Genomic DNA, 24,641 nt, shown 5'->3' on the forward strand with positions numbered 1-24,641 from the left:
CTGAAATAGTCTTTTTAGTACAGCAGGTAAAAAAAAAAGGTACTGATCACACCACACCTTGTCTAGGAAAATATATATTTCTGAAGGTGCATTTGACTTGAAAATCTGACCAGACGTCAGTAACAACGATAAATATTCCCAGTAACGAATGAGATAAACAATAATATTGTTGTGCTAAGACCATTTCTAAATAATGTGTTGAGTTTTATAAAGAAATATTTACTCTAGGATTAGAAGATATTTTAAATATCCAAAATAAAACACAAATCGAGTGAAATATAAACAACAGAAACCGTAAATAAAATGGATTATGACGTCTCTTTATACAAAATTGCCCTTTAAAAAAACAGTAATCACCAGGATGGAAATGATCAGGCTCATTTTAATTCCTCATGTGATTAATTAATTAAATGTGTATTGTGACAGGTTTATATATATATATCCACAAATTAAATTCTGTGTAAGACATGACACCAGCTGAAATCTGTCACGAATTAGGAAGCAATTTTGCTTCTTATCAATATCAATATCAGACATTCAGTCCCAATCTACTGCCTATAAAAAGGTTTCTCATTACCAAAGTGTCACTAAAGGAACGTCTCATGATGGGCAAAACCAGTGAGCTCCCAGAAGACCCTCACAGCCTTATTACTGATGGCATCGCTGACAGAAGAAGATCAGGAGCCTCCTGCTAGATTTCAGACAAAGGGGTGAAAAGGAGAATCACTTATAGTGAGCTTCAGAAACACCTGGAATTAGCAGGTACCGCTAATTTAAAGAAAGCAAGCCACAAGTTACGCACTCAACCTCCATTGCCTTCTCACCATGCAAGACTCCACTGCTGAAGGAAACAAATCTGCTGCAACAGTCTGGTTAGATGAGACCAACATTAAATTCTCTGAATGCAATAACAATCAGTTTTTGGAGGTTATAAGGCACCAGGATAAAAATGTGTGGTGATCCACCAGGATGATAAAAAATGAAACCAAAGCACATTGATCCCTGACACAAGTCAAAGAAACTGTCATCTGGTTTCAAAGAAAGAAACTAAAGCTGACTAAATGTTCCATCTAAACCCTTGACCTATTCATTTGTGGAAGAATCAAGATCAAACCTGAGCAATGCAGGCAACTAGTTCCTTCATACAGAAGGCGACTGGAAGCGGTCATTTAGAAAATAAGTTTTTTACAAAGCAGTAAATAAAGTTCAGTGACTGTCTTTTCATATGTCAATCCATTTTATTACACAAAACTTGATTTATGGGCAGCTGGAGTCTGATTTATTTGTATGTGTTGACTGGATGAGTCGTTACTGAGATCTGGTTATGATTTCATGTCAATTGCACCTTCAGAATTATATTTCCTTAAAAGCCAGTTAAGGCAGATAGTCACTCACACTGAGTAAGACTCTGCTGGAGGTTCCTTCCTGTTTCTTCTTCGTACTGGTTTGAAAAATAAACCATAGTGTTTTATCACGGGGATCAATTTTAAATCTTTTTGTTCGATTGGACTGAATTGCGTACATATTTCTGCATATGAACTGGATCTGTTTGTCTTCTGAAGTGCATAGGGATGACCTCTGTTGCCAGCCCATATATAAATAAACTGAATTAAATAGGAAATTGCTGATGTGTTCAAAATGTGTTGCACACGCTGTCTATCACTATCTCAAGGTAGGTGAACTTCAGCTTTTGGCAAGTTCACCCTCAAAAAACCCCCAAAACAAAACAAAACAAACAAAAAAAATGTTTTACAAGAACTTAATTTCATGATGCTAGAAAGTTTGTTTTCAACTAACGACATCATCTCTACCCCATTATTTCGAGATGATGAGACCTTAAGCTTGTTTTGTTGTGACGTTTTAATTATCTGATCATTTTGAGATGGCAAACTCTGAGTGCTTGAAGTAAGATGACACAGAAATGTTAAAGGGGTCTTGAATTTTCCACAACCTTGTAAAACAAGGCTTCAGTTCATTTAGACTGTGTGAGAGAGCAATATAACAGGAGGGCTAAAAAAGAACGTAAAAAGTTGCTATTTGGAAATTTTGGACTGACAGTAGGCATCTTCTTATTACATGGAATACACACAGAGACATTTGAGTAATCCCAGCTATGCAAACCAAACTAACAAATAACTTGCGATTGTAAGGAAGTGTGAATTTTGTCGGAACATAACAGTAGAATCTCCTCTTACAGCGACTGCTCTTTCAAATAATGTTTTTTTTTTTTTGCAGGAAGGTCAATAAACAAAGACTAGAAAATCGACCAAAAATTCAGATTGGCGCATTAGTACCAAAAACTTTCTACTTTGATCCACATTCATGTAAAAACCAAGAAAGTTCAAAAAGAAAAAAAAAAAACTTACTTCTTGCACAAAGGCCCTCAGTGCAGTTTTTGCTCTCCATCATGCTTCCGCTACAGTGCTTCCCTCCATTTATTGGCGGCGGGGCTTGGCACTCGCGACTGCGCCAGTGGGTGCACTCTGTCCCACAGGCGGACCACTTTGCCCACTCTGTCCAGCCTCCGTCCACTGGAAGGACAGAGATGTGAGTCATTTTACAGCCCAGTATTTCCATTAGTCCAGGTAGAGGAGGATTGGACATGACGTTCTCCTGGCATCTAATGTAATGGCTGGAAGTGTCTGAGTTTGCTGAGTTGGACTCTACCCAGATTCTTACACATTTATTCAGACTTTCAGATCATTTTAAACAGGCAAACATAAAAAAGAGTGATTTGGTTTCACTATTTTAATGATGTTTGTGCATTAGAGTATTCTAAACATTCAAAGCTCTAGAAATTTGCACTAAAAGGCTCAAAACATTGTATGTGTGCATGCGCCATATCCTATACTTATACGTATAGGAGTTGTTTATACTATCAACTTGAGATAACAAAAACCTGAGCTTGTTTGCCAACATAAGTTTCTATACCCACTATATGAAGATATCACAATTCTGACCTTGTTTTGTAATGACAGAAAATTATCTTGTTTTGTAAGAATAACATTTTTCTTGTTTCAGTGTTTTCAGATATCAAGATCACAAACATGTTTTTGTCATGATAGCAGTTTTACTATATTATTCTAAGTTTTTTTTTAATTTGAACAGTTACATTGTGTCAGTTATCTCATTAGGTTAAAAGCAGGATTCAATGTTAATTAAATGGTATTTACAATATATTTCATTATCTCATTATGTAGATAAATACAATATTCCAAGCTTGTTTTCTCATCATAAAAATGTGATATTATTATCCCAAGATTTTTAATTATGATTACAGCCTGAGTGGCTCATTGTCATCAAATGAGCCACTCGGTTTTCATTCATATTTTATTAGCTTATTTAATTGAGTCAAAAATTTCTTGATTGCTTGTTTTGTTGCTGTGTTTTTAATTTGGCTTGTTTTATCAATAGAGGTCTCTCTTGTAAATTATATTTCAAAGATTTAAACAATAGAAAACTAAACATATACAGTTAGATAATTAGAAAATCAGGTGACAAAATGTTCAATAAATTCAAATTTATGTTTCTCTTATTTGAATTTGATAAAGACCGTATGTTATTTACTCATTTTAAGCAGTTTTTCGTGTGAACATTGCTTCTTCTCCACAAAACATTCCACATTTTAACTCCTTGCACAGCAGCACAAAAATCTTTTCCAGAAGTTTTAAAATTATGAGCACCCTTACATGATAATTTCCTTCCTTTACCGAAAATAATGTTTTAAGTATTATCTGCATTATCTTTTACCTCTCAACAAAATTTGAGCTGTTTAGAATTTCACAGAATCAGCAAAATTCCATATGTCAAGCTGCAAAAATAACGATCAAGTTTGGTCTCTATGCCACACATTTTAAATGACTTCAGCTTTTTCATAGAACAGAAACTGCACAGAAAACAGAATACAGAGATGAGTCTGGAAGCCCCAGTTTTTCCCATCTTTAAACTAAGCTGATTCAATGCTTTTAAACAGTGTGTAGGATAGGAACCATAGTCTAAAGGAGCTTTGACATACAGCAAAGTAAAGATGGTCATAATGGTGAATGACTGTATTCCTTCTTCCAGCAGTTACAGTTTTGAGCAAGAAGCCTTTTCAGGCTTTAGCACAAAAGAGTTTGGAAAGGTTTCTTCTTTACCTGGGCACAGTGTGGTGCAAGTTATTCTCTGCACCTGCGGGCCCTCACAGAAGATTCCTCCGTTCAGAGGGGCCGGATTGGTGCAGCTGCGTGTACGACGTTGCCAGCCACGCCCACACCGAGCGTTACACTCTGACCATTCAGTCCAAGAAGACCAACCTCCGCTAACTGACACAGAGACACACAAACAGCAAAACCTCTCAGTTTTCCTGCTTTACGTTTAGGAGGAAGAAGCCTATTACTCCAAAAGCAACATAAAAAAAAGCCAGATTATAGTTTACACGTGTACTCAGAGACAAAGATCTTCATTTTTGAAGATATGTCCTGTGACCTAATGATAAAGTGTTTGGTCATAAAAATCAGTAGCTGCATTGTCCATTGATCATAAAATTGTGTAATTTGATATTTTGAAAATATATTGGCGTAGTGGAAACATGACAATTTTAGAAAAACTCCCATTTTTCAATTGAAAATTTCGGAGATAGGATGAGGTGGTGGTATGGCTTTATCAAAAGTGGTTTATTTCGCAAAACTGCAATGGAAACACTTTTTTTTGCAACACAGGAGTCACATGATCAATAACCGGATGTTGCCACTGGAGCAAGCAGAAGACAAGAAGAAATAGTCGGAGGATCACCTCATGTTTTTTAATGGCTTTTCGCTTTAATAAACTTATTCCTACGTGATTTTAAATGTTTTTCTTATTTAAGAAACAGCGCAATTGTAAAACTATGTTTTTCAACAGTAGTGCAACATCATATATTTGTAATGGAAATGCAGCTACTGTTATATTTGGGGAAAATAGTGGGAAGCTTGTAAGCCCCAAAATACCATTGGAGGTGGCAGCATCATGTTTTGCAGTAGGAGGGACTGGTGCATTATACCACCTAGGTCGCAGCATGAGGTCCTTCAGAGCAGACAGTGACACTAATAATCCCGCCAAGTTAAGTTACAAAGTTACTTAAGAATGACAAAGTCAATATTTTGTCAAGTGACCATCAGAAAGCCCTGATCCCAGTCTGTTAAAGAACATTATGAGTGCGAGGCGGCTAATAAACCTGACTCAGTTAAAACATTTCTATGGGGAGGAATGGGCCAAAATCACAGCCAACTATTGTGAGAAGTTTATGGAAGGAAAGTCAAAACGTTTAAGTTAAATCGTACTGCTTAAAAGGCGATTCCACTAAGTTAAGTAACTGTGTATAACGCTTTTCAGTTTTTGGTCTGGTTTGATGTGAAACAAGACACATCAAACCAGATGTGTAAAAAAGACACTATTTTTGATACTATGTACCTAAACATCTGATTTCAACTGTACATAAATATAGATAAAATTAGATAAAAGTGTTTTATGTTACTGCTAAATCAAGGAACACAGGAGTGATTATGGTGACACAATTACCTCAAATGCTCCTCGACTCCACGAATCAAAGTTGTGGACAAACAATCAAAGATGAGTGAGATGAGGTTGGAGGAATGAAAAAGACAAACATGTGGTGCAGCTTAAGTTACCATAAACAATGAGAGTGGCTGTGCTGCTCCGCCGTCTGGCCACCACATTTCTCGCCACGCACGTGTAGTTTGCCGTGTCTGAGAGTCTGGCCTGTTTGATGATCAGGTCGTGATCAATAGTGATCAGGAAATTGGGGTCCTGTGACGGATCAATGACATCCTCGTTCTTCAGCCAGTCCACCTTTAAATGACGCAAGGGAAGAGAAAAATTACTTGCTGATGTCATTTATCAACAGTTATTAACAGAGGCAGATATTCAGGTTTAAAAACTGAAATAATCAATTTAATTTCTTTAATGCTTTTAGCTGAAAGTCCCTAAAAAACTGCACAAATCAGCAGGTGTTTATGCAGGAACATGACTCAGCACGCCATCCACAGAGCCGCTCAGTAAACACGATAAACCTGCAGGGTATTAAGACTCCACAACACACGGTGATGATCAAACACTTCTGAAACTTTATCATTCTGTCTGAGGATAGAAAGTCTGTTGGTTTGTGTTGATTCTCAAACTCCAGCTTTAAGCCTCTCTCTAAACAAATGGCTGCTTTCCATACACAGGTGCAAGTCAATTAAGTTGACTTGCAATTGATTTTATTTGATGAACTTAATTGAAATATTTGAACTCTAATGTATACATTTGTCATTGTTTTAATTATTTCTTGGTTCGGCTGACAGTGAAAAGTCAAACTCAGTTTCTTAGCGAATTACAGAAAACCAATAAAATATGATTTTAAATGAAGAAATGTCAACCTACTGAAAAGTATGTCCACATACGGTATATTATATGTACTTAGTATTTGGTTGAGCCTCGTTTTGCATGAATTACTGCATCAATGTGGCGTAGCATGGACGTGATGAGCCTGTGGTTCTGCTGAGGAGTTAAAGAAGCCCATGTTTCTTTGAAAGTGGCTTTCAGCTTGATTGTATTGTGAGGTCTGGTGTCTCATCTGCCTCTTGACAAAACTATATGGGATATTCAGGATCCATGATTAAATTGCAACAATATAAGCTAACATTAGGTAAAACATTAATTCCTTTATTAGCTTTCATCCAGCAATATGTGTAAGTTTAATTGTCAGCAAGAAGTTTGTTGGCTCGCTACTTTAGCTTTAAGCCCACGTAATTTTCTATTCTGTTTTGTCTCCTATATATAATAAAATTATATCAAATTTTTCTCTCAAGTCACACTGCAGTGCTGGGTCATTGGTGTGAATGTCCAAGTCAAGTCCAAAGCGTTTTATGACTTCTTAACTCAAATCCATAACTCTGCTTTTTTGATGATGTTCCAATTTATTGAGAAGAGCAGAAATTATTTCCCTCTTCAGGTGTTTCATATCACATATGAACATTTGCTGTATTGCTTTAGTCCAAGAACATAAAGTCTATCTGATGTGTTGCTGAAGAAACAGCATGTGCTAACGTATGTGCCAATAAAAGAGCTCTTTTATTGCCACATTGTCAGACGGCTGCAAAAGTAGGTGTAAATATTTCACCAAGAGACGAACAACAGTTAAGTGAACATGTTAAGGTAATGTTGATGAGGAGAGAAACGCGTACCTCCGCAGCGGGCATGCCCTCCGGGGGCCGACACTGCAGCAGCACCTCCTGCTCCAGCCGCACTTCCCTCCCGAGGGGCTCCTGCTCGAAGTTCTTCCTCAGGTCTACAGGGGGCGACACACGTACTGTGACTGACACGCAGGCTTTCTTGGTGACTCTGTCTGCCACACAAACTCTCTCGCATGCTATGCAAAGCCTCTGTCACCGAATCGCATTTTTCACTCCACACCCTCATAAACATGCAACGTGTCAATCAAACCGCAGCATGTATTTCCATGGGGGGAACGGCGGCGGGATGCTGCAGCCAATTCATTTGCATTTATGCTTAAGCTGACACATACAACAAGCATAAAATCAGGAATGTCTCCTTTCTTTGTCTGTGTTTCACACAAGGACCGACAGCCTTGATACTGACATGCAATGCGAACGTAGGCACAGTTGCTCTTGGTGGTGCCAGCCGAGCTCCAGGCTACACACTGGCACCAGTAGTCCTCCAGGCCGAACAGCTCCTCCACCTGGGTCCGTGACACAGAGATGTCCACTTCCCTCACCACCAGACCTGCGCAGAGAGGGAAGAGGGAGGGAAACCGCTGAAGCAAATATTACACAGTGCATGTAAATTATGCAGTGGCTGAATGCCAGAAGCAGTTAGCGCGCACATTAAGTCCTAAAGGACCTAATGGATTATATAGCTGAAAATGATGTTGGTAATTAAGTTTGATGTTTATCTCTGTATAATACAAGGTGACATTACTGTGTGTGTGTGTGTGTGTGTGTGTGTGTGTTGCTGTGTTTACAGTTCTCCGCGTTGTGCTTACCTGTGAGCTGGTCCAGGCTCTCCCTGGTGACGTGGTCGTTCTGATTGACCCACTCGCCGTTACATTTGAAGTAGATCTGGGTGGCCGGCGACGCCCGGCAGCGCAGCTGGACCGGACGGTTCTTCACGATGAAGGCGTCTTCGGGTTCCAGCAGGAACTCCGGGAGGGGCTCCGCTGGAGCTGACGGGAAGGAGTCGGGCAGAACCTCGGCTTCGCTGTAGTCGCTGCTCTCTGAGAAAACAAACAAACAAAAACAAAAAACACATGCCAGATGTCATTCAGTGTCAACATCCTGCTCCTGGGTTATAAGAAATACAGGACATTTTTTAAAAAACTCAGCAAATCCGGAGGCAGTAAATGTGCAGCAGCTTATCTGGTGAATCTCAATCCAACTACAGGGTGTTAGGTGTATTTTGGGAAGCCATTTAAGGTGTTGACAGTGTGCACCATAAGTGGTGACATTTTTGCTTCCACGTATCGACACCAATCTGTTCAAGGGAGGCCTCCTGCTTTGGTCTCCCTGGAAGAGTCCGCACTTCTCGGCTGAAGAGCAGAGCCGCTGACCTTTCACATATAGGTCCCGTTGATCTCACATTATCCCCTGACATTTCCGAGGTGACACATCACTCCAGGCAGCGCTGCCAAGACTCTTCTGGCGGCAAGGACAGAGATTTTCTGACCTCTTCAGCCAGACTTTTTCACCCTAATAAAGATGGGTAGATCCCACTTATTGATGTCTGCTGGGGTTCATCATAGGAGAGGTTAACGCACAGTTCTGCTCACAAGTTTAAATACACCCGTCTCTGGAAGGTGAGTTTCTAAGGGACATTTAGACAAATTAGGGCGGCAGCTAACAATTATTGGCGCATTTGCAGATTTTTCATTTTATGCAATATTAGACCAGATGAAGCTGAAACTTGAGTTTTGGGTGGAACATATTTACAAATACGGTTTTTCATCTTACATGAAAAGTGTAAATGTGTTTTATTTATTAATTTTTTTTAACAGTTTTGTCCTTACTGTTCTTAGTTTGTTGTTCTCTCAGCATATGGTATGTTTTAGAGTCTACGGCCTTTTATACTCCAGTTAATAATTATTCAATTACTTAATTAGTTGGCGATTATTTCAATAACTGATTAATCACGATTCATCTGAATAATTGCTTCAGCTGTAAAACATATACAAGTCAGTGTGTGTTAGTATGGATGAGTGAAAATCCACAAAACTACAAACTTGGCTTTTATTAAAAATAATTTCACCCTGAAAAAGCTGCATTTTAAGTAGAAAAGAACAAAATCAATATGACAGATTCAAGATGGGTGTATGGTAACTTCTGACCCGCGCCGCAAACTAATGCACTTTTTATGCGTGTCTCAAAAGTTCAGTTTATCTAGTGGCTCTTTTTTTTTTTTTTTTTTTTTTTACATTTATTGAATAGTTTAATGTTGTCTTTCTTTGAGCTATTATCATCACTTTCCCTTTAGCCTAATCTAGGATATAAATTTTAAATAGCGCTGACCTTCCAGCAGAAAACTTGCTTCAGCACATGAAAATGATCTGAATTCAATAAGCATTAAGTGGAAGACTGGCGCAGACTGACAGCATCAGCCCCAGACAGGAGGTTTCCAAAAACCTACGGGCATATTCATTCCACTCAGCTCATTTTCCTCCTCTATCGTAAACACACACACACACACACACACGCACACACACACACGCATACACACGGATGAAAATGAACACAAATAATAGCTCTGCCTCTCTTGCACAGCAGTCTCACAGTTCCTAAATCTCATTTGCTACACTCTGTGGATAAAGAGGTGTGTGAGCAAACAGCCGATTTAAAACCAGGCAAATTTGCAGAGCTCAGTTTTCTGAAAGCATCAAGCCCCACCTGGTCACTTTACTAACAGAGTACAAGAGAAACTACCCAGAAAGTAAGATGCCATCTTCAGCTATTGTGTGCCACTATTCCCATGAATAGATTCAGTCTGGCTGTGCTCTGAAAGGCTGAAGGAGGAGCTCCACAAAGCTTGGAGCTCCACTGCAGGATATAAGGAAGGTCAACGGCTTCTCCAGGCTTAAACCAGGATGAACCCATCATCCTGTTTCCATCTCTGTCTTTGAAAACTCTGGCTCACATGTACTTCTTCCTCAGCCAATTCCTGAACTTACAGTTCACTTCTTACCTGTGAAAAAAGATGTCTTTCATCTGCAGTCAGCTAACAGTCACTTTCTGTCAGAAAGTACAAGGGTGCTCGGAGAAAGCCTCAGCAGCAGGACAGATTATCTCCATCAAAAACACAAAAATGTTCACGTTTTCTGTCAGTAAGTGATAGTAAAATTGTGGATTATTACAAGAGAAATTGACTCAGAAATTGACAGGTTGATTTTGTGCCCGAACTACCAATTAGATTTGACAATCAGTGAAGATTTTTCAACGACTGACACACACACACACGCACACACACACCTACACACACACACACACACACATATATATATACATACACACCATATAAACCAATAGACTCCAGCAGTCATTGCATACACACTCACACCAAATAGCAATGTAGAGACACCAATTGACCAATGGTAGGAAGGTGGAGTACCCAGACAGAAACCACGCATGCACAAGGAGAACATATTAAATTCCATATTGTGGATATTCTTCAAATTAAAAACGCTTAGCTCCACAAAGCTTCACCCTGAAGCTTCAAAGTCTCATCAAAAGCGCTGCTTCTCATCCATGATCGTTTCGTTTGGTAAATTTCTGCTCACAGCTAATCTGTTTTCACCCTGGCAGCACCACTGAAAATGGATGGAGATAAAAATGGGTCTGGAAATCGCTTCTGGAGTCTAAAGCTGCCTCATTACAGAAGAATTACCAGAAACTATGAAATCTGTAACTGACTGGAATCAGAAATTCTACAGTAATTTCTAAGCTATAAATCGCTACTTTTGTCACACTATGCAGCTAGTATAAGTTTTTTCGAAAGGCTGGACTGCTGTGTGATGAAGAGGAGTGCACAGGATTAAGAGCAAGACAGAAGTGACACTGAGAGAGACGACAAAAGAGAGGCTGAGAGAGTGTGTGTCACTGCCAGATATTATTGGAGGCACACACAAAAACCGTCACTGCACCTGACCCACATGAACACAACCACATCCTCAACGTGCATCGTGTGTGTGGCGCACAAAACCACCACCACCACCTGACCCACACAAATACAGGCCACATGTACGCCACACAGAAACATTGAATCTGACCCACACAAGGACAAATACACACAATGTGACCAAGGCACACACATACACATATGCCTGTATAGCCTATTATTGACAAATTACAGTACAAACCGAAAAAGGAAAACAAAGCCCATGTACTTGAAGTGAACTCTCTTCCTGCTGGTTCCCAGGCTCAGGTACTACACTATTCTTTTTGGCAGATATTTTGATAAAGTAAATAAAAGTTATCTGATTTCTAAAGCTGAAAATGTGTTTTCCACTTCCTACTTTAGGTAGTGCAGTAGCTACTCATATGCACCTTGCAAGGTATTATAAGAAACACAACAAAGTTTTACATCTGCACAACACAAGAAGAATAAAAAAACATAACAATGTTAGACGTTAGATCAGTGATTATGGTCTAGACTGACAGAAAGGCACGACTGTATGTGAAAATAACTGCATGTCAGAATGAGTCAGAGCACTCAACTGTTTTCACTTCGGGTTCTCTGAAAATAATCGGAAAGCTTTAAAGCTGAAAAGTGAATGATTTTCACTCAAAGAGAGTACCCAGGCAATTACATTTCAAGAATTTTGATGATTTCAGGACAGGCTGTGCAAATAACATCTCCCACCCCATTCCTGATTGATTTGTACACAGTCCCACAACATATGGCAGGAGAATACAAATACTGTGCATTCTTATCACTGAGGGTTGTGCAATGCAGGGCTCCAGAAGAAAATCAAAACACATTAACGTGTAGTGATTTGCAAAATTAATAATACATTTCTACCTGTTTTTCACATCTACAAACTGAAAGGTTTTGTCTAATCTTCATGTTAGAGCTGCTCCTTTGTGACTTGCCTTTTAAGAGAGATTCTTCAGGATATTAAATAATGTTATTTAATGTAATAGTGGTAGTCTTGTTCTGTATAGGCTCATATTCTACGTAAATGCATGATTTTCAATGTTCACTCAGCAATTTCAACAATGGTATCAGGGGGAAATATGACAATGCTACACCTTTATGATTACATCTAACAGAATATATTTGCACCCTGCTTTAATTTCTACTCAAGTCCATCAAAGTCAGAAGTCTAAATCAAAAACTCTTTAGATTTATAGTGATTGGTGATTTGATCAAATCAACAGACAAGTCAGGAGTGACAAGTGACATTTTTGAGCTAGCTATTTCCAACTTTTGTAAATTCTGCTGCCTATGAATTTACTATGTGTAAATACTTACACAGATAAATTAGCTTCACTTGAACAAGTAGAAATCTTGGCAATACTAACAAAGAAACACTTGGGAAAACAATCGCAGTTGCTCTGTTCAATACTCTCGTCCCTCACATTCGACGTCCGTTAAGGGATCTTGGCATAGTTGCAAAGGGTCAAAACTTTATTTGTGTTTACAATGATTTTTTTGGGGGGTGTGGGACACCATTATGAACGGGGAGCCCTGTCCCCTGTGTCCCCCCCGGGGTTTCCACCTATGCACGCATCAGTCAAAAAGTAGCAGTTTTCTGTTCCTATTCTGGCCAGAGTCCGACCTGCTGAATTAAACACAATCAGAGCTGCAAGTAGGTGTAAATGCTAGTGAGCACAAACAACTTGGGCAGTTAACACATCTCAACCCGATGCTTAACAATGCACGTGAACTGCAATCAGTGGCTCTCGTGATCCTCCCCTCCTCTCTCCCTTCACTAAGCCGTCGCCTCCACTCTTTCAGACTCTGAAATCTTTGTCAATAACCAATTGTGTTGTCCCCCCCCCCTACGCCCCTCACCCTCGCTCCTTTTCTCTTTGTCCGGCATTGATCGGTCCGTGTTCAAACATCGGCTGAAAACACAGCCTGTCAGTCTTCAGGCATGACAGGCGGGAGAGGAAGAGACTAGATGGGAGGAGAGGTCTGCATGTTCCCACTCTGTGCAGTGTGTGTGTGTATGTGTTTTCTGAGCCCTGCAGGAGTGCACAGTTTAATTAAAATAAGAACACTTTTGGATAACAGAGGTAGGAGACACAAACAGAAAAACAAGTTCTGCCTCAGTCGGCCCGACGTGTCTCACTGTAACATAATGGAGCCAGGAGTTTAAAGCAGAACCTGTGATTTTGAGCCAGCATACAAACATCCATCACAGCTCAGCAGCTGGCAATTTGTGCAAAACAGAGGAGCCTTAAAGACGCGAACTCCTCGCTGTGCAGCACAGCAAGTCTTTTATTACTCTAATGACAGACAGATAGACACCAAACACTGGCTTCTCGCTATTCTTCCTCTCAGAGAACAATCATGTGAACATGCACGCACACAGCCACACTGGAGATGACAACCCATGCTTACGCGGCACCATTCTCACTCTATTTATGCATGCTGAATTCGACCGTAGGTGAGGCGGTCCCTTCCATTGTATGGCCCGGTCCAGCTGGGAGACGGAAGGAAGGAAACATTAGGGATGGAGACAGGGCTGCCAGATCTGACTGACAGTTTCCATCCCAAACACAACGTAAAACCCGCCCAACTCCAAAAAAAGCCCAAAATCTCAACCTCTAATGAAACACAAGTTTATAGTGCTAGAGCCATATATATGTATAAACACAATCTACAATTCCCAACAGTTTTGGTTGTCCTTTTTTATCTTCTGACCAGATACCATTAGGAGTTCACTCTTTGAACACAATCTCCTTTTAGATCATGATGTTGCACTGTGATGTCTGTTTTACAATACTACTACAAAGTGACACCTGATTAATTGATCACTAATCACTGATGATGACATTTCAAAGTAAATTAAATAATAATAATAAAATTTTGTGCTTTTTGACTGTTTCAAAATCATTTTGATTTGAACACTTTCTAAAAGAAAAAACAAAAAAAAAAAAACGTAAAATGTTGTTAAAAGCAGCCCAAATTCTAACAATCCACCCAAAGCTGTTTTTTTCAGCCCTTATTCAAAAGCAAACCAATCTGGCAACCCTCGATGGAGATGGGAGGGAATGTGGGAAAAGGTGACAGGCTGGAAAGACGGGAGGCGCTGGCCAGAGACGGGTCAAAGAGGAGAGACGTACAGCGGCGGATCGCTATAGCATCTGGCAGGGCGAATGAATCATGTCTGTCCCCGTCTCCCGTCTGACTGAAACGCTCTCTGTTCTTGTCTCTTTGTCTTTCTCCACCCTTTACCTTTCTTTCTCACACACACAGACACACGCACACACACACACACACACACACACGGATGACTGTAATTTTCTTACCCCCAGTGCCTCTAGCCAGAGTGGAGTCTAAAGCATCTGTACTTTATCATTACCTTTACAGAGTTAGTCATTACTGTCCCCTCCAGTGCCCTCGCTATCCCAACACTGCACTCTGAAGAGGAGGAAGAGGAGGAAGAGGACGTGGGGGGCACACAGGAGAGAATAAACCAGGAAGAGGAATACTTTGAAGCAGCCAAACAACTGAGATGCACCATAAAATGACACGAGGCCAAGCTGTATTTGGCAAGATCAGAAGATTTTTTTCCTTTTTTTCTTCCTTTAAGTATCCTATGAGGTCAAAAAGAAACAAACAACAGCATCCCACCCCTCCTCTTCTGCCTGTGACTTTGGAGTACTCTTCTTTTTGCCCTCCCTTGACACCAGTCCTCCTTCCCTCCAGCCTGCTGGATTCAAAGCTTTTGGTCGAGCTCTAGTAGACTTCAGATGGTATTCTATGACCTTATCTGAAAACACACACAGAGATATGCAGTGTCTCGCAAAAGTATTTGCACTGGACAAGTCGCCAGTCCAACACACAAACAGAACAAACAATGATGGATCTTCTTGCTGCTAGGCACCAGTGCTACCAAAGGCAGCACTGTGCAGCCATACCAGTTTGATATTAAGTTGTCTCCTGAGCACCGCTAGCGACTGTCCAAGTAACAATGGATCCAGAACCTCCCCACTGTAGCCTTAAATGTGTATTTAGGACTGTTTTTTGTTCCCAGTTTCTTACAGGTTTTCTTTCATGATTTTCATGTTTTTAGTCACTATCTCCACAACTTTGCATCAAGAGTGTTCAGCTTGAGTCCTTTGGTGCTTTTCTTGTTTGAGATGTCTCCAACAAAACTGAACTCATGTCAACATTCCCTCCTCCGTATGTCATTAAGTTCTGTAGAGACCTGGAGTGACCCATTTATGTAGGTGTATTGAAACAGGGAAAAACATAAGGAATAGTAGCTTTTAATGACTGGAGTCATTCTCAGGTCCTACCAATCTCAGTCCTTATCCATCTCATAGATCTCTTGACCAAATTCCAACCTTAAACACAAACTACCTTGATAAGTCGTTGCCTTCTAAATTGTTAAATGTTATAATGTTATTCTCTCATCAAAAACATACCTGATTTGATTCTTTCATGCACGAGTCCTTGAATCTCCTGCAGCAGCCATATGGGGGTACCTAAATACTTTCACCTACACAAAGCTCCTCTTTGGAGCTGCAGCCTCCAGCCGAGCTTCTGCCTCACAGAGCAGTAGCAATTAGCAAATACCTGGTGTAACTGCTTGTCTGCTGAGCTTATCATAGGAACTTCTTCTTAGTCAAACGTTCCTAAGAATGGTTGTAAATGGCTTATTGAAGGAGCATTCTACTTATGATGTGCTGAGTATCGGATAGAGTTGGATGTTCTTAAGGGGGAAGTATTATGTGAAATTGACTTGTTGTGCTTGCTATGTTGTTATGATGTTACTCCCTCATCAAAAACATACATAGTGTTACTGTGATTCTTTTATGAATGTTTGAGAAATCCTTTACTTTCCCTTGGCAACCTTTCAGCTGTTCAAAACGCCTGTTTGGACCTATGGACTCCAACTCGGACAAACCTCCCCCCTGGGCTGCAGTTTACAAGTTTCCGAGTTTGCACATTACAGAGCACCCCTACACCTGCGACTCCCCCACTCAGCTCCTTCAGACTAGTCAGGAAAAGTTAGCAAACACCTGGTGCAACTGTGAGTCTGCAGAGTTCATTATATGAGCGACTTCACAGTGCAACACTGGTAAAAATGTTGTTAAAGGGTTAATATAGGAGCGGTGAAGGCAGTGTTTCAGAAAGACCAAGAGTTTCTTAAAAAGGCAGAGGTCCAATTTCAAGGTGTCTAATTACAAAGTCAAATTTATTTTAAGCCATATTTGTTATAGCATTTTTATATTAACTGAAGGTAACTTAAGTTACTTGATTATGCTACAAAATGGCACCATGTGCCTGGAAAATACATAAAACAGCCTCTTTATCATTCTAAGCACAGGAGACAAGTTTTCCTTTGCATAAGTGCCATTTGGAAATAAAACCATAAATGACATTGAAAAGGTTCTAGACTTTGGGATCTTAACAGACAATGTGTTTCACTGGGTTAGAAAAGGATCATAGTTGGAGTATCAGCTGCTGACCAGACCCAGATGTGGGTTATTTGATAGAAAATTATTGCACCTTATTTTCTAATGCACTGCTAGTGGTGTCAACAGTCTGCCTTCCCTGAGTTGAAGAAAGTCACCCCACAGTATGATGCCATCACTGCCGTGCTTCAACAGATATATTTTTGCACGTTGGCTGAAAAGTCACGTTTTAGTCTCGCCTTCTTCCATAAGTCTCCTAAATGACATCTTGCATCTCTTCCCTAAAAGCCGCAATTGTGCAATACACAACAGATCATCCCACCTGAGCTAACGCTCTCTGAAGATCCTCCAGCCTTACTAACTCCAGAGTTAGTAAGGCTGGACTCTGTTTACCACTTCCATGAGGCAGCTGGTTGCACATTACAGAAACTGTTTATCCTTCACTTCTGCTTCACAACTATTGAATAATACGCGTATCTGTAATCATGTGTTTACCATCTAAAATTGCAATAAATAATTTGAAGTTCTAACACGACAAAATGCTTTTGCAAGGCACTATTAGGTGGAAGCGTAGCCCACAGCTACTGCAGGTAGCACAAACGCCCGGATGAGACCATTAGGAACAAACAGATTTTAAAGGCAGTCATATTATAAAATCGCTTCCGGTGACAGACGCCAATTAATACAGTGATCAGCAGCCATTATGTAACATCGATTGACTGAGCATATACATCATCCTCATCCAATCTACCTCATTACCGTCTCTCTTGCGAGGACGCCCCGGGGTGCGAGTCTCGCACACCGAGTCTGGTCGAAAGAGACAGAGATGGATGAAGGGAGGCAGTCTCTCCTTGCCTGCCTTAAAGGACAATTATGCTGAATGATTGATATTCACACTGACCTCATCTTCATCAGCCTGAAAGAAACTCAGGGCTGCAGGAGAGAGGAGAAACCAGCAGGGGAAAAGATGAAGAGAGGAACACGTGAGGACGGGCGGGGGAAGGGACGAGCGTTGAGGTTTGCGAGAAGTTCTGATGGAAATAACTGTATTTTTCCGGGGGTGGACAGCTTCAGAGTGCATATGCATGTTGGCATCGGGTGACAGGAGTGAGGGTTGATTCGACAACATCACTTCCACCTCAACAAAGACAGGAGGATCATGAGGAGTCATGCAGTTCGCCATCTTTGCACACTTAAATCAACACGGTTTTAAGCAGCCCTTTTCAGGCTCAGGCGGGGGGCTGAATTGGTCATTTTTTTAATGGGAAAAGTCATTAATTCAGTCAGTGAGTGACAGAAATGCCATTATTTTTATGCCATCAAGAGGCGACAGGAGGCAGGAAGGAGAGGGCGACTCCCTGCTATAACGAACACAAATTGAACCTCTTCAGATTCTCTAAGGAAAGCTTCCACATGTTGGCCCTGAGAGCTCTGCTTCTGCACCAAGACGCTCACTAGCGGTGGCTCCACATGGCTCTGCGGACAGCTTCTTTATACTCAGCAGGAACACTCTAACGAAGAGATTTCTCACCTTGACAGGCGCATAGCTTACTTTTCTCATCCTCAATGATTGATACTTCTGCCTATGTAATTTTAAAGGAGCTATAATGTGCTTTCCACCTGGTACAGGAACAGAAACGAGCAGGTCATCTTTTCAAATAAGGGCAATATTTGTGCATAAAACTGAAATGTTTCACCAAATATCTAACCTAAATATTTGGTGAAATATTTAGGTTTCACCAAATATGAAGGATGCTTACCATATGCATTCTCCGTATGATAAGCCCAATCTAAACGCAAACACAGTTTAACGATGTGGAGACCTCTTTCTTTTTTTTTTTTTTTACAAAATGCCGGTCTTTTCTCTTTGAAACGTAGCTCTCTAAATCTAAAGAGGAAGGATACTTTAAATATCAAAGCTGATCCTACATTGTCCCTGCACACTTGGTACTGGGTGCACATGGAGGGACATTGATTCTGCAACAGCCCTCCCTTTAGATCTTAGCATGCAAAGCAGGAGGTGGAGAACGTGAGAGAAAAAGTAGTAAAAATAAAAGTGAATACTCTGTTCTCTTTTATTTGTGTAGGTAGAGGTTACATAAACTAAAGCCAACTTTATATTACAGCAGAATTAACCTGATGGGGGCTCTGGAAGGGAAATGTTGGGAAATGTCAGACGTATTTTAATAAACAAAAGCTAGAAAAATGTGGAAATCTAAGTATCTTTACTTAGGAAATTCAGTTGATATAATCTAAGCCTAAGTTGTCAATTTAATTGCAAAATACTATTTTTGTTTTTATAAAATGGATCTGCAAACCATTAGAGATTATAACCAAAACAATGGTTTGTTTTCCCAACAAAAATATTTAGAATTTTCAATTTTCTAGATCTAGAGTTTTTTCTGTGCATTTTGGGAACAATAACAGGAGTTGGGTCACTTTTTGTTAGGGAATGGTTAAGTTATTCAGCTAAGTTTTCAAATATTTCTGATAAAGTCTGCTATGTCTTTGTAACTGAGTCGGCTGTGGTGTAAAAGTCAAAAGCTGAAACCAAAGGTAGGAAAACACTGAACTGATATTCAGGATTTTCTTCCTCGACTTATTTACATGACCTTAAAATACATTTACGCAACCATTTTCAGATTACTTTTCTGCTACATCTTCAGCAAAAATGGTTCCTCTGTGTTCTGGTATATCGATATCAAGGTTTCAAAACGTTCTGGTTTCAAATCGCTACAATTTTCAATCATAACATTCCTGTAGTTTAAACTTCTTGTAGTGAAACATCAGAGAAAGTGCTGGAGTGACACGTTTTCATTGCCTCAATAGAGCATAAAGTATTTCTGTAATCAGTCTCCCATCCCCTGCTACTGTGCACTGCTGGTCAGCTGGCCTAAAGGCTGCTACAGGTTTGACTATTTACTAATTGAGAACAACCTACAGGCTTGTTTTCTAAATTTTTGCTTAAAGTATAAATCAAAATAACATATACGCAATATATAAATGTAATAATCAATGTTGTGTAAGTTTTGCAAAAATGGGAGTAAATGTTGCTTTTCTGTTTTTAATAAAAGTAAAACAATTATGTTATTCCTTTAAAAACAACATGGTATTTTTAGACATGGTTGTCATGGTCATGCTAAGTTGCCAATCAAAAGAAGCTCAGTCTATCAAGAGGAGAGCTTTAAATAAATACGAACTAAAATAGAGCCAAGAGGCAGATTGTGACAGTAAAGAAAGTTTAAAACTCATTTAAAAAAAAAGAAATATTTACCCACAAGTGACTCATTGAATCTTAGATAATTTAAACCTTTTGCTTTAACATTAAAGTCTGCAATCTGCTCCACTAAGCTCTCCCACATCCGCTGCTTAATTAAACAATTTGCCAGAAACTACACCAGGTGCTGCTGTTCAATTAAAAGCTACAGTGTTTTTTTTTTTTTTTTGTGCATTCCTGCAAACGACTCTGAAGCTAAACATTTTCAGAGGTTGCAGTCATCGGCAGTATCCTGCATTGATTATGCTCAGACAGAAAGAGGTAAGCGACCGAGGGCTGGAAAGCAGATTGGCAGAGGGGAGAAGGCCAAGCAGGTGACGGAGATGCACAGTGACAGGAATGCTTCGCTTGTCCATCCAACATGTCTGGGTGGCATGAGGAGAGAGCCTGGGGATGGGTTAACAACACACGCACACACACGCACACACACGCACGCGCACACACGAACGCACGCAACAATTGCAGAGGCTTGCAAGACCTCATTTGCAGACCTGCTTGTAAATAGAGTGTAATCCCACGCTCGTAGCTGCAAGGTGTGTTGCTCCAGAAGCCTCTAATTGTACATGAAGTGTGACCTGCCCTTTTTCAAAAAGAGTTCCTCTGCCCTGATTTTTTCCCACAGTGACATAATAACGCTTAATCAGCCACGTTGGAGGGGAACGCCATGTGGGATCCCACCATCACACACATGTAAACATGCTATCCAACCTCATGGTTACAGAAGGCAAACAAGAGACAATTAAAGAGAGGAGGGAGTGGTATTTTTCTCTGATAACTGGGCGAATGCTGCAGCATTTTTTTTTTTTTTGTTTCACAAAATATACACTGCTATAAAAAATCATTTCCGTCTCTCAGGTTACTTCACTTTTTTGTCAATTCAATGTATCAGATAATCAAAAAATCTTGAAAGATTGCATGATTGTGCAAAAAGTAGTTTTCAAATTATTATTTCATTTATCAAAGCGGAAAAAAAAGTTATCCATACCAACATTGTGAAAATGTAAACATCTTCCTCATTAAACTATGAATCTACTATCATTAACAACATTTTCAGAAAGTTGAGTTCAATTTCATTAATCACATCTAGGCCTGGTTTCTGCCTGTAGAATCAAAAAACCTCTTTTGTAGAAATTGCATGAAGAAGACCTGAATGTCTCAAGAAAGTAAAAATCATGTCCGATCTAAAGAAAGTTTGACTTGTTGACCAATTGACTAATCCTCAAGTGACTGTAAAAAAGCTAGAGCACAATTCAAAGAAAAGACTGGGCAAGCATTGTTCAAAAGTGGCAGAAGTATCGAGCCAAAACTACTCAGATATTGTTTGGAAAATAAAAGTAAAACAACTTCCTATTGATCTTCACAACTTTAGGGAGAATACTCTATTACCAACATTTTTCCGAAGGTGTGGGTCGCATTATATCTGGAGTAAAACTAACATATTTACCAAATGTAAAACATAGTGGTGGTAGTTTGATGGGTTGGGTCTTCTTTACAGCTTCAGGAGATGAACAGGTTGCTGTAACAGATGGTAGCTTGTGAACCATGAATCCCATTCAAAGTTAATCCCCCTGCCCCCAAAAAAAAATCTAAATGAAAGTTTAGTACCAATCTAGTCAAAGTGTCAATTTAAGTCTTATTGAGATCCTAAGCAAGTTATTCATGAGGCAAAAAATAAAAACCTCTAATGTGGCTGAATTACAATGATTCTGCAAGTAAGAGAGGGCCATCAGTCCTTCACAGCTACGTGAAAAACGAACTTGTTGGCAGTCGTTACTATTACTGGTGGCACAACCAGTTATGAAACAATTTACTTCTTCACATAGAGCCAAGTTTGTCTGGACAGTTTTCTTCTTCAATAAATAAAATAATTTTAAAAATTGCATTTCGTATTTGCTCAGATTATCTTTGTCTCATATCAAATTTGATGATTGCAATAATTTAAGCATTTTAAGAAGCAAAAGAAGTAATCTGTAGGAGGACACATGCTTTTTCCATATCATATGCCTCTGTGGACGGAGTGTGTGTGAGTGTGTGTGTGAGAGAGAGAGACTATGGATTATTCTTACTCAGAGTAGATTCAGCAAACAGTCTCCTCCAAGTAAGACGCTGTTTTTAAGAGTGTGGGTGAATGTGACTGTGGGTGCTCTAAGACAATTTGTGCTGTTTTTCTATATAGTTGCAACTCCACTGCTGAATTTGAATGGAAACAGAGAGAGACAGAGAGAGAGAGAGAGAGGCTGAAAGTGGGCACTGTCGCAACTAGGGGGCGCCACCCCCCATGGAGCTCATTAATCACTGCCCATCAAAAAGCGGCCCTGTGCTGTTTGTGTGCGCCCTGACGGCCACCTATGGCATGGGAACACGGGTGTGCAGCAGAAGTACTATCAATCACTATCAGAAGTGGAGACTGGGAGAGCAAGAAAAGAAAGGGTGAGGGTGAAGAGGGGGATGAAGAGCTGGAAGAGTGGGTGAGACAATGATGTTTTGCTATTATCCTCTCTAAATTACAGACCAATGTCACGGCTATTATACAGGGAGGTCAAACTCGATGCTGCACAATGCGCCCGCTTCCCTTCCGGGGTGAGGCTCTGCGTTGAGACGCCATAGCTCCAACGCTGCAAATCCACTCCACAGTGGCCAGTTGCCATGGCGGGAGTCCACAAGGAGGCGGCATCTCAAGAGCCCTGCATGTAGACTACACAAATGTGATGTAAACACTGCAGCTGCACTGCAGTCCATTTTGTTTAAAATCTGCCCTTCCCTGTTGCTGTCTCTCCGTAAGTGCAAACAGCGAATAGGTGAGCAGTGGAGTGGGATGAGTGTTTGGGAGCTGGGGTTGTTTAAATGACCGTAATTACACGAGAAGATGAGCTGCATTCCTTCCTGAGGGCAGGCTGATTACAGGCCTCTCCTCTTAGGGGCCCTGTAATTACACACCCTATCCTGGCTACCCTCCCCAACTAAGCGCCTCACCCTCCACCTCACGGTATTTGCATGGGTGAGGCTACAGCCCCCACCCCTCACTGCCATGTGTCCTCTGATCCACCTTTCTTTAACTTCTGCAACACTCTGCTTCCACCTCCTTTTGCCTCTTTCATGCCGACCGCTCTGATTTTCTTCTAAAAAAAATATTTATTTAAGATTTCTTGGAGTTAAAATAAATGATATAATCCAAATATTAAAGCTGAAGCAGAAATGTCTCTGTTGGAATAAGGTGGAGGCTAGTGCTAAATGCCAATCAGCGCTAATGTCTGGCTCTTGACAAGAGACAGCTCCTGCCCTAAGGCTAAGCCACGGCTCCTTCCCACCAAATTTCAGTCTCTTTCACACTCAGAGTACATGTGGGTGTGTTTAGATGACACCTTCAAATAAGGAGGTTCATGAGTGTCGTTAATTTTAATGACGAATCGCATTTTTCAACACTGTTGTAAGAGATTGGCAAATGAGCGGGAAATAAACAGCTCGAGAAAACCAGTAAGTTCCCAGCAGTCGGTAAGCTGGAGGCACAGACAGCTATGCTTCACGCACAAACCGAAATCTGAAGGCAACAAAACTTTCCCATTAAAAAAAAAAAGTACAGAATTCATGTTCGAGACGCTGTCTTTAGGCAGCTTAGCATTATGCTGTGTTCAGTCAGTAGGCGTGAACTACGATTGTGAGAGGAAGGCCTAATGCATCACAACATATGTGTTTTTTATTATACGATACGACAACCCAGCTGCCCCGGGAGACAGGGGAAGACGGCTGTATCAAACTTCCTGTACAAATCACATCAGACACCCGAGCAGGTGATAATGAAGGCGGAGGAGAGCGTTAGAGGGGGGCTTATGGAGCTGCAGAGTGGGAGAGAGATAACTAAAACATCACAGGGAGAAGACGGATGGATTAAAAATGAAAAGTCTTGATCTCTTCGAGCATTACGGAGACGGAGAGCAGAAGGGAGGGAGACAGAAATAGAGCCAGTCGAGGAGAGACGCTCAGGGAAAGAAGAAGGACACGAAAATGGGAGAGATGGTGAATGTGTCCCAGCTAAAGTTAGGGGATGATGGAGAGGAGGAGGGCGATTAACAGTGAAGATGTGGGTGTGCAGCCATGCAGGAGGGAAGGAAGGAAAGTAGCTAGAAAGAAAGAAAGGAAGGTAGGAGGAGATGTAGAGACACTCCCGAGGTGTGTGATTGAGTGTAACTCTTGAATGGTGAGTGTAAATACGTGAGCAGTGGGCACCGGCCACGCTCAGAGACGCCAGCTGCCGTAATGTGTTGTGACAGGAGCTGATTCTTGTGACTAACTGCTTTGGCAGCGGAGCTCCTCTGTCATGCTAATGAACAGATGAGTAGATGAGCCGGATTGACAGCGGATCGACGGGCAGCGCTGGTGACCTCTTCCACACACACACACCCACACACACACACACACACACACACACACACACAAGCAGAGGGTTGGACAAACCCACGAGCAGACCTCGCTGTCATAAATGTGCGCTGCACACTAAACGCACTGACATCTCCATTCCTGCTAGTTTCCAAGCAAGTGTGACAGAGGTGACAGCCCATGGACAAACGGAGAAAAAAACAAAAAAAAAAAAAAAAAAAAACCTGTACAGCTGGTGATCAAATATTTTTTTCCAGAATCAGTATTAATTATTGACTAATCTTCCCTTGGTGTTGTACTACACATAATTAGGAAGTCTAATAATCACTTTATTTTCTAAAGGCTGCACATTTAGATCAAAGGCAAAGGGG

General features: G+C 40.6%; 1 protein-coding gene across 3 annotated transcripts in view; it reads right to left on the minus strand.

Annotated features, from left to right (window-relative positions):
- unc5b (unc-5 netrin receptor B) overlaps positions 1-24,641 on the minus strand; it is a 71,613-nt gene that overhangs the window by 13,464 nt on the left and 33,508 nt on the right. For 2 of the 3 annotated variants that reach the window (XM_016668514.1, XM_016668515.1), the window contains exons 2-7: positions 8,024-8,254; positions 7,621-7,764; positions 7,206-7,309; positions 5,649-5,829; positions 4,137-4,304; positions 2,367-2,531 (exon numbers count right to left, since the gene is read on the minus strand). In XM_016668514.1, the coding sequence (XP_016524000.1) occupies positions 2,367-2,531; positions 4,137-4,304; positions 5,649-5,829; positions 7,206-7,309; positions 7,621-7,764; positions 8,024-8,254 (993 nt within the window). The remainder of the gene's footprint in view (positions 1-2,366; positions 2,532-4,136; positions 4,305-5,648; positions 5,830-7,205; positions 7,310-7,620; positions 7,765-8,023; positions 8,255-24,641) is intronic. The other variant, XM_016668517.1, reaches the window with a different exon arrangement.

Source organism: Poecilia formosa, unplaced genomic scaffold (genome assembly GCF_000485575.1).
Source record: "Poecilia formosa unplaced genomic scaffold, Poecilia_formosa-5.1.2 Scaffold15, whole genome shotgun sequence".
Taxonomy (NCBI): domain Eukaryota; kingdom Metazoa; phylum Chordata; class Actinopteri; order Cyprinodontiformes; family Poeciliidae; genus Poecilia; species Poecilia formosa.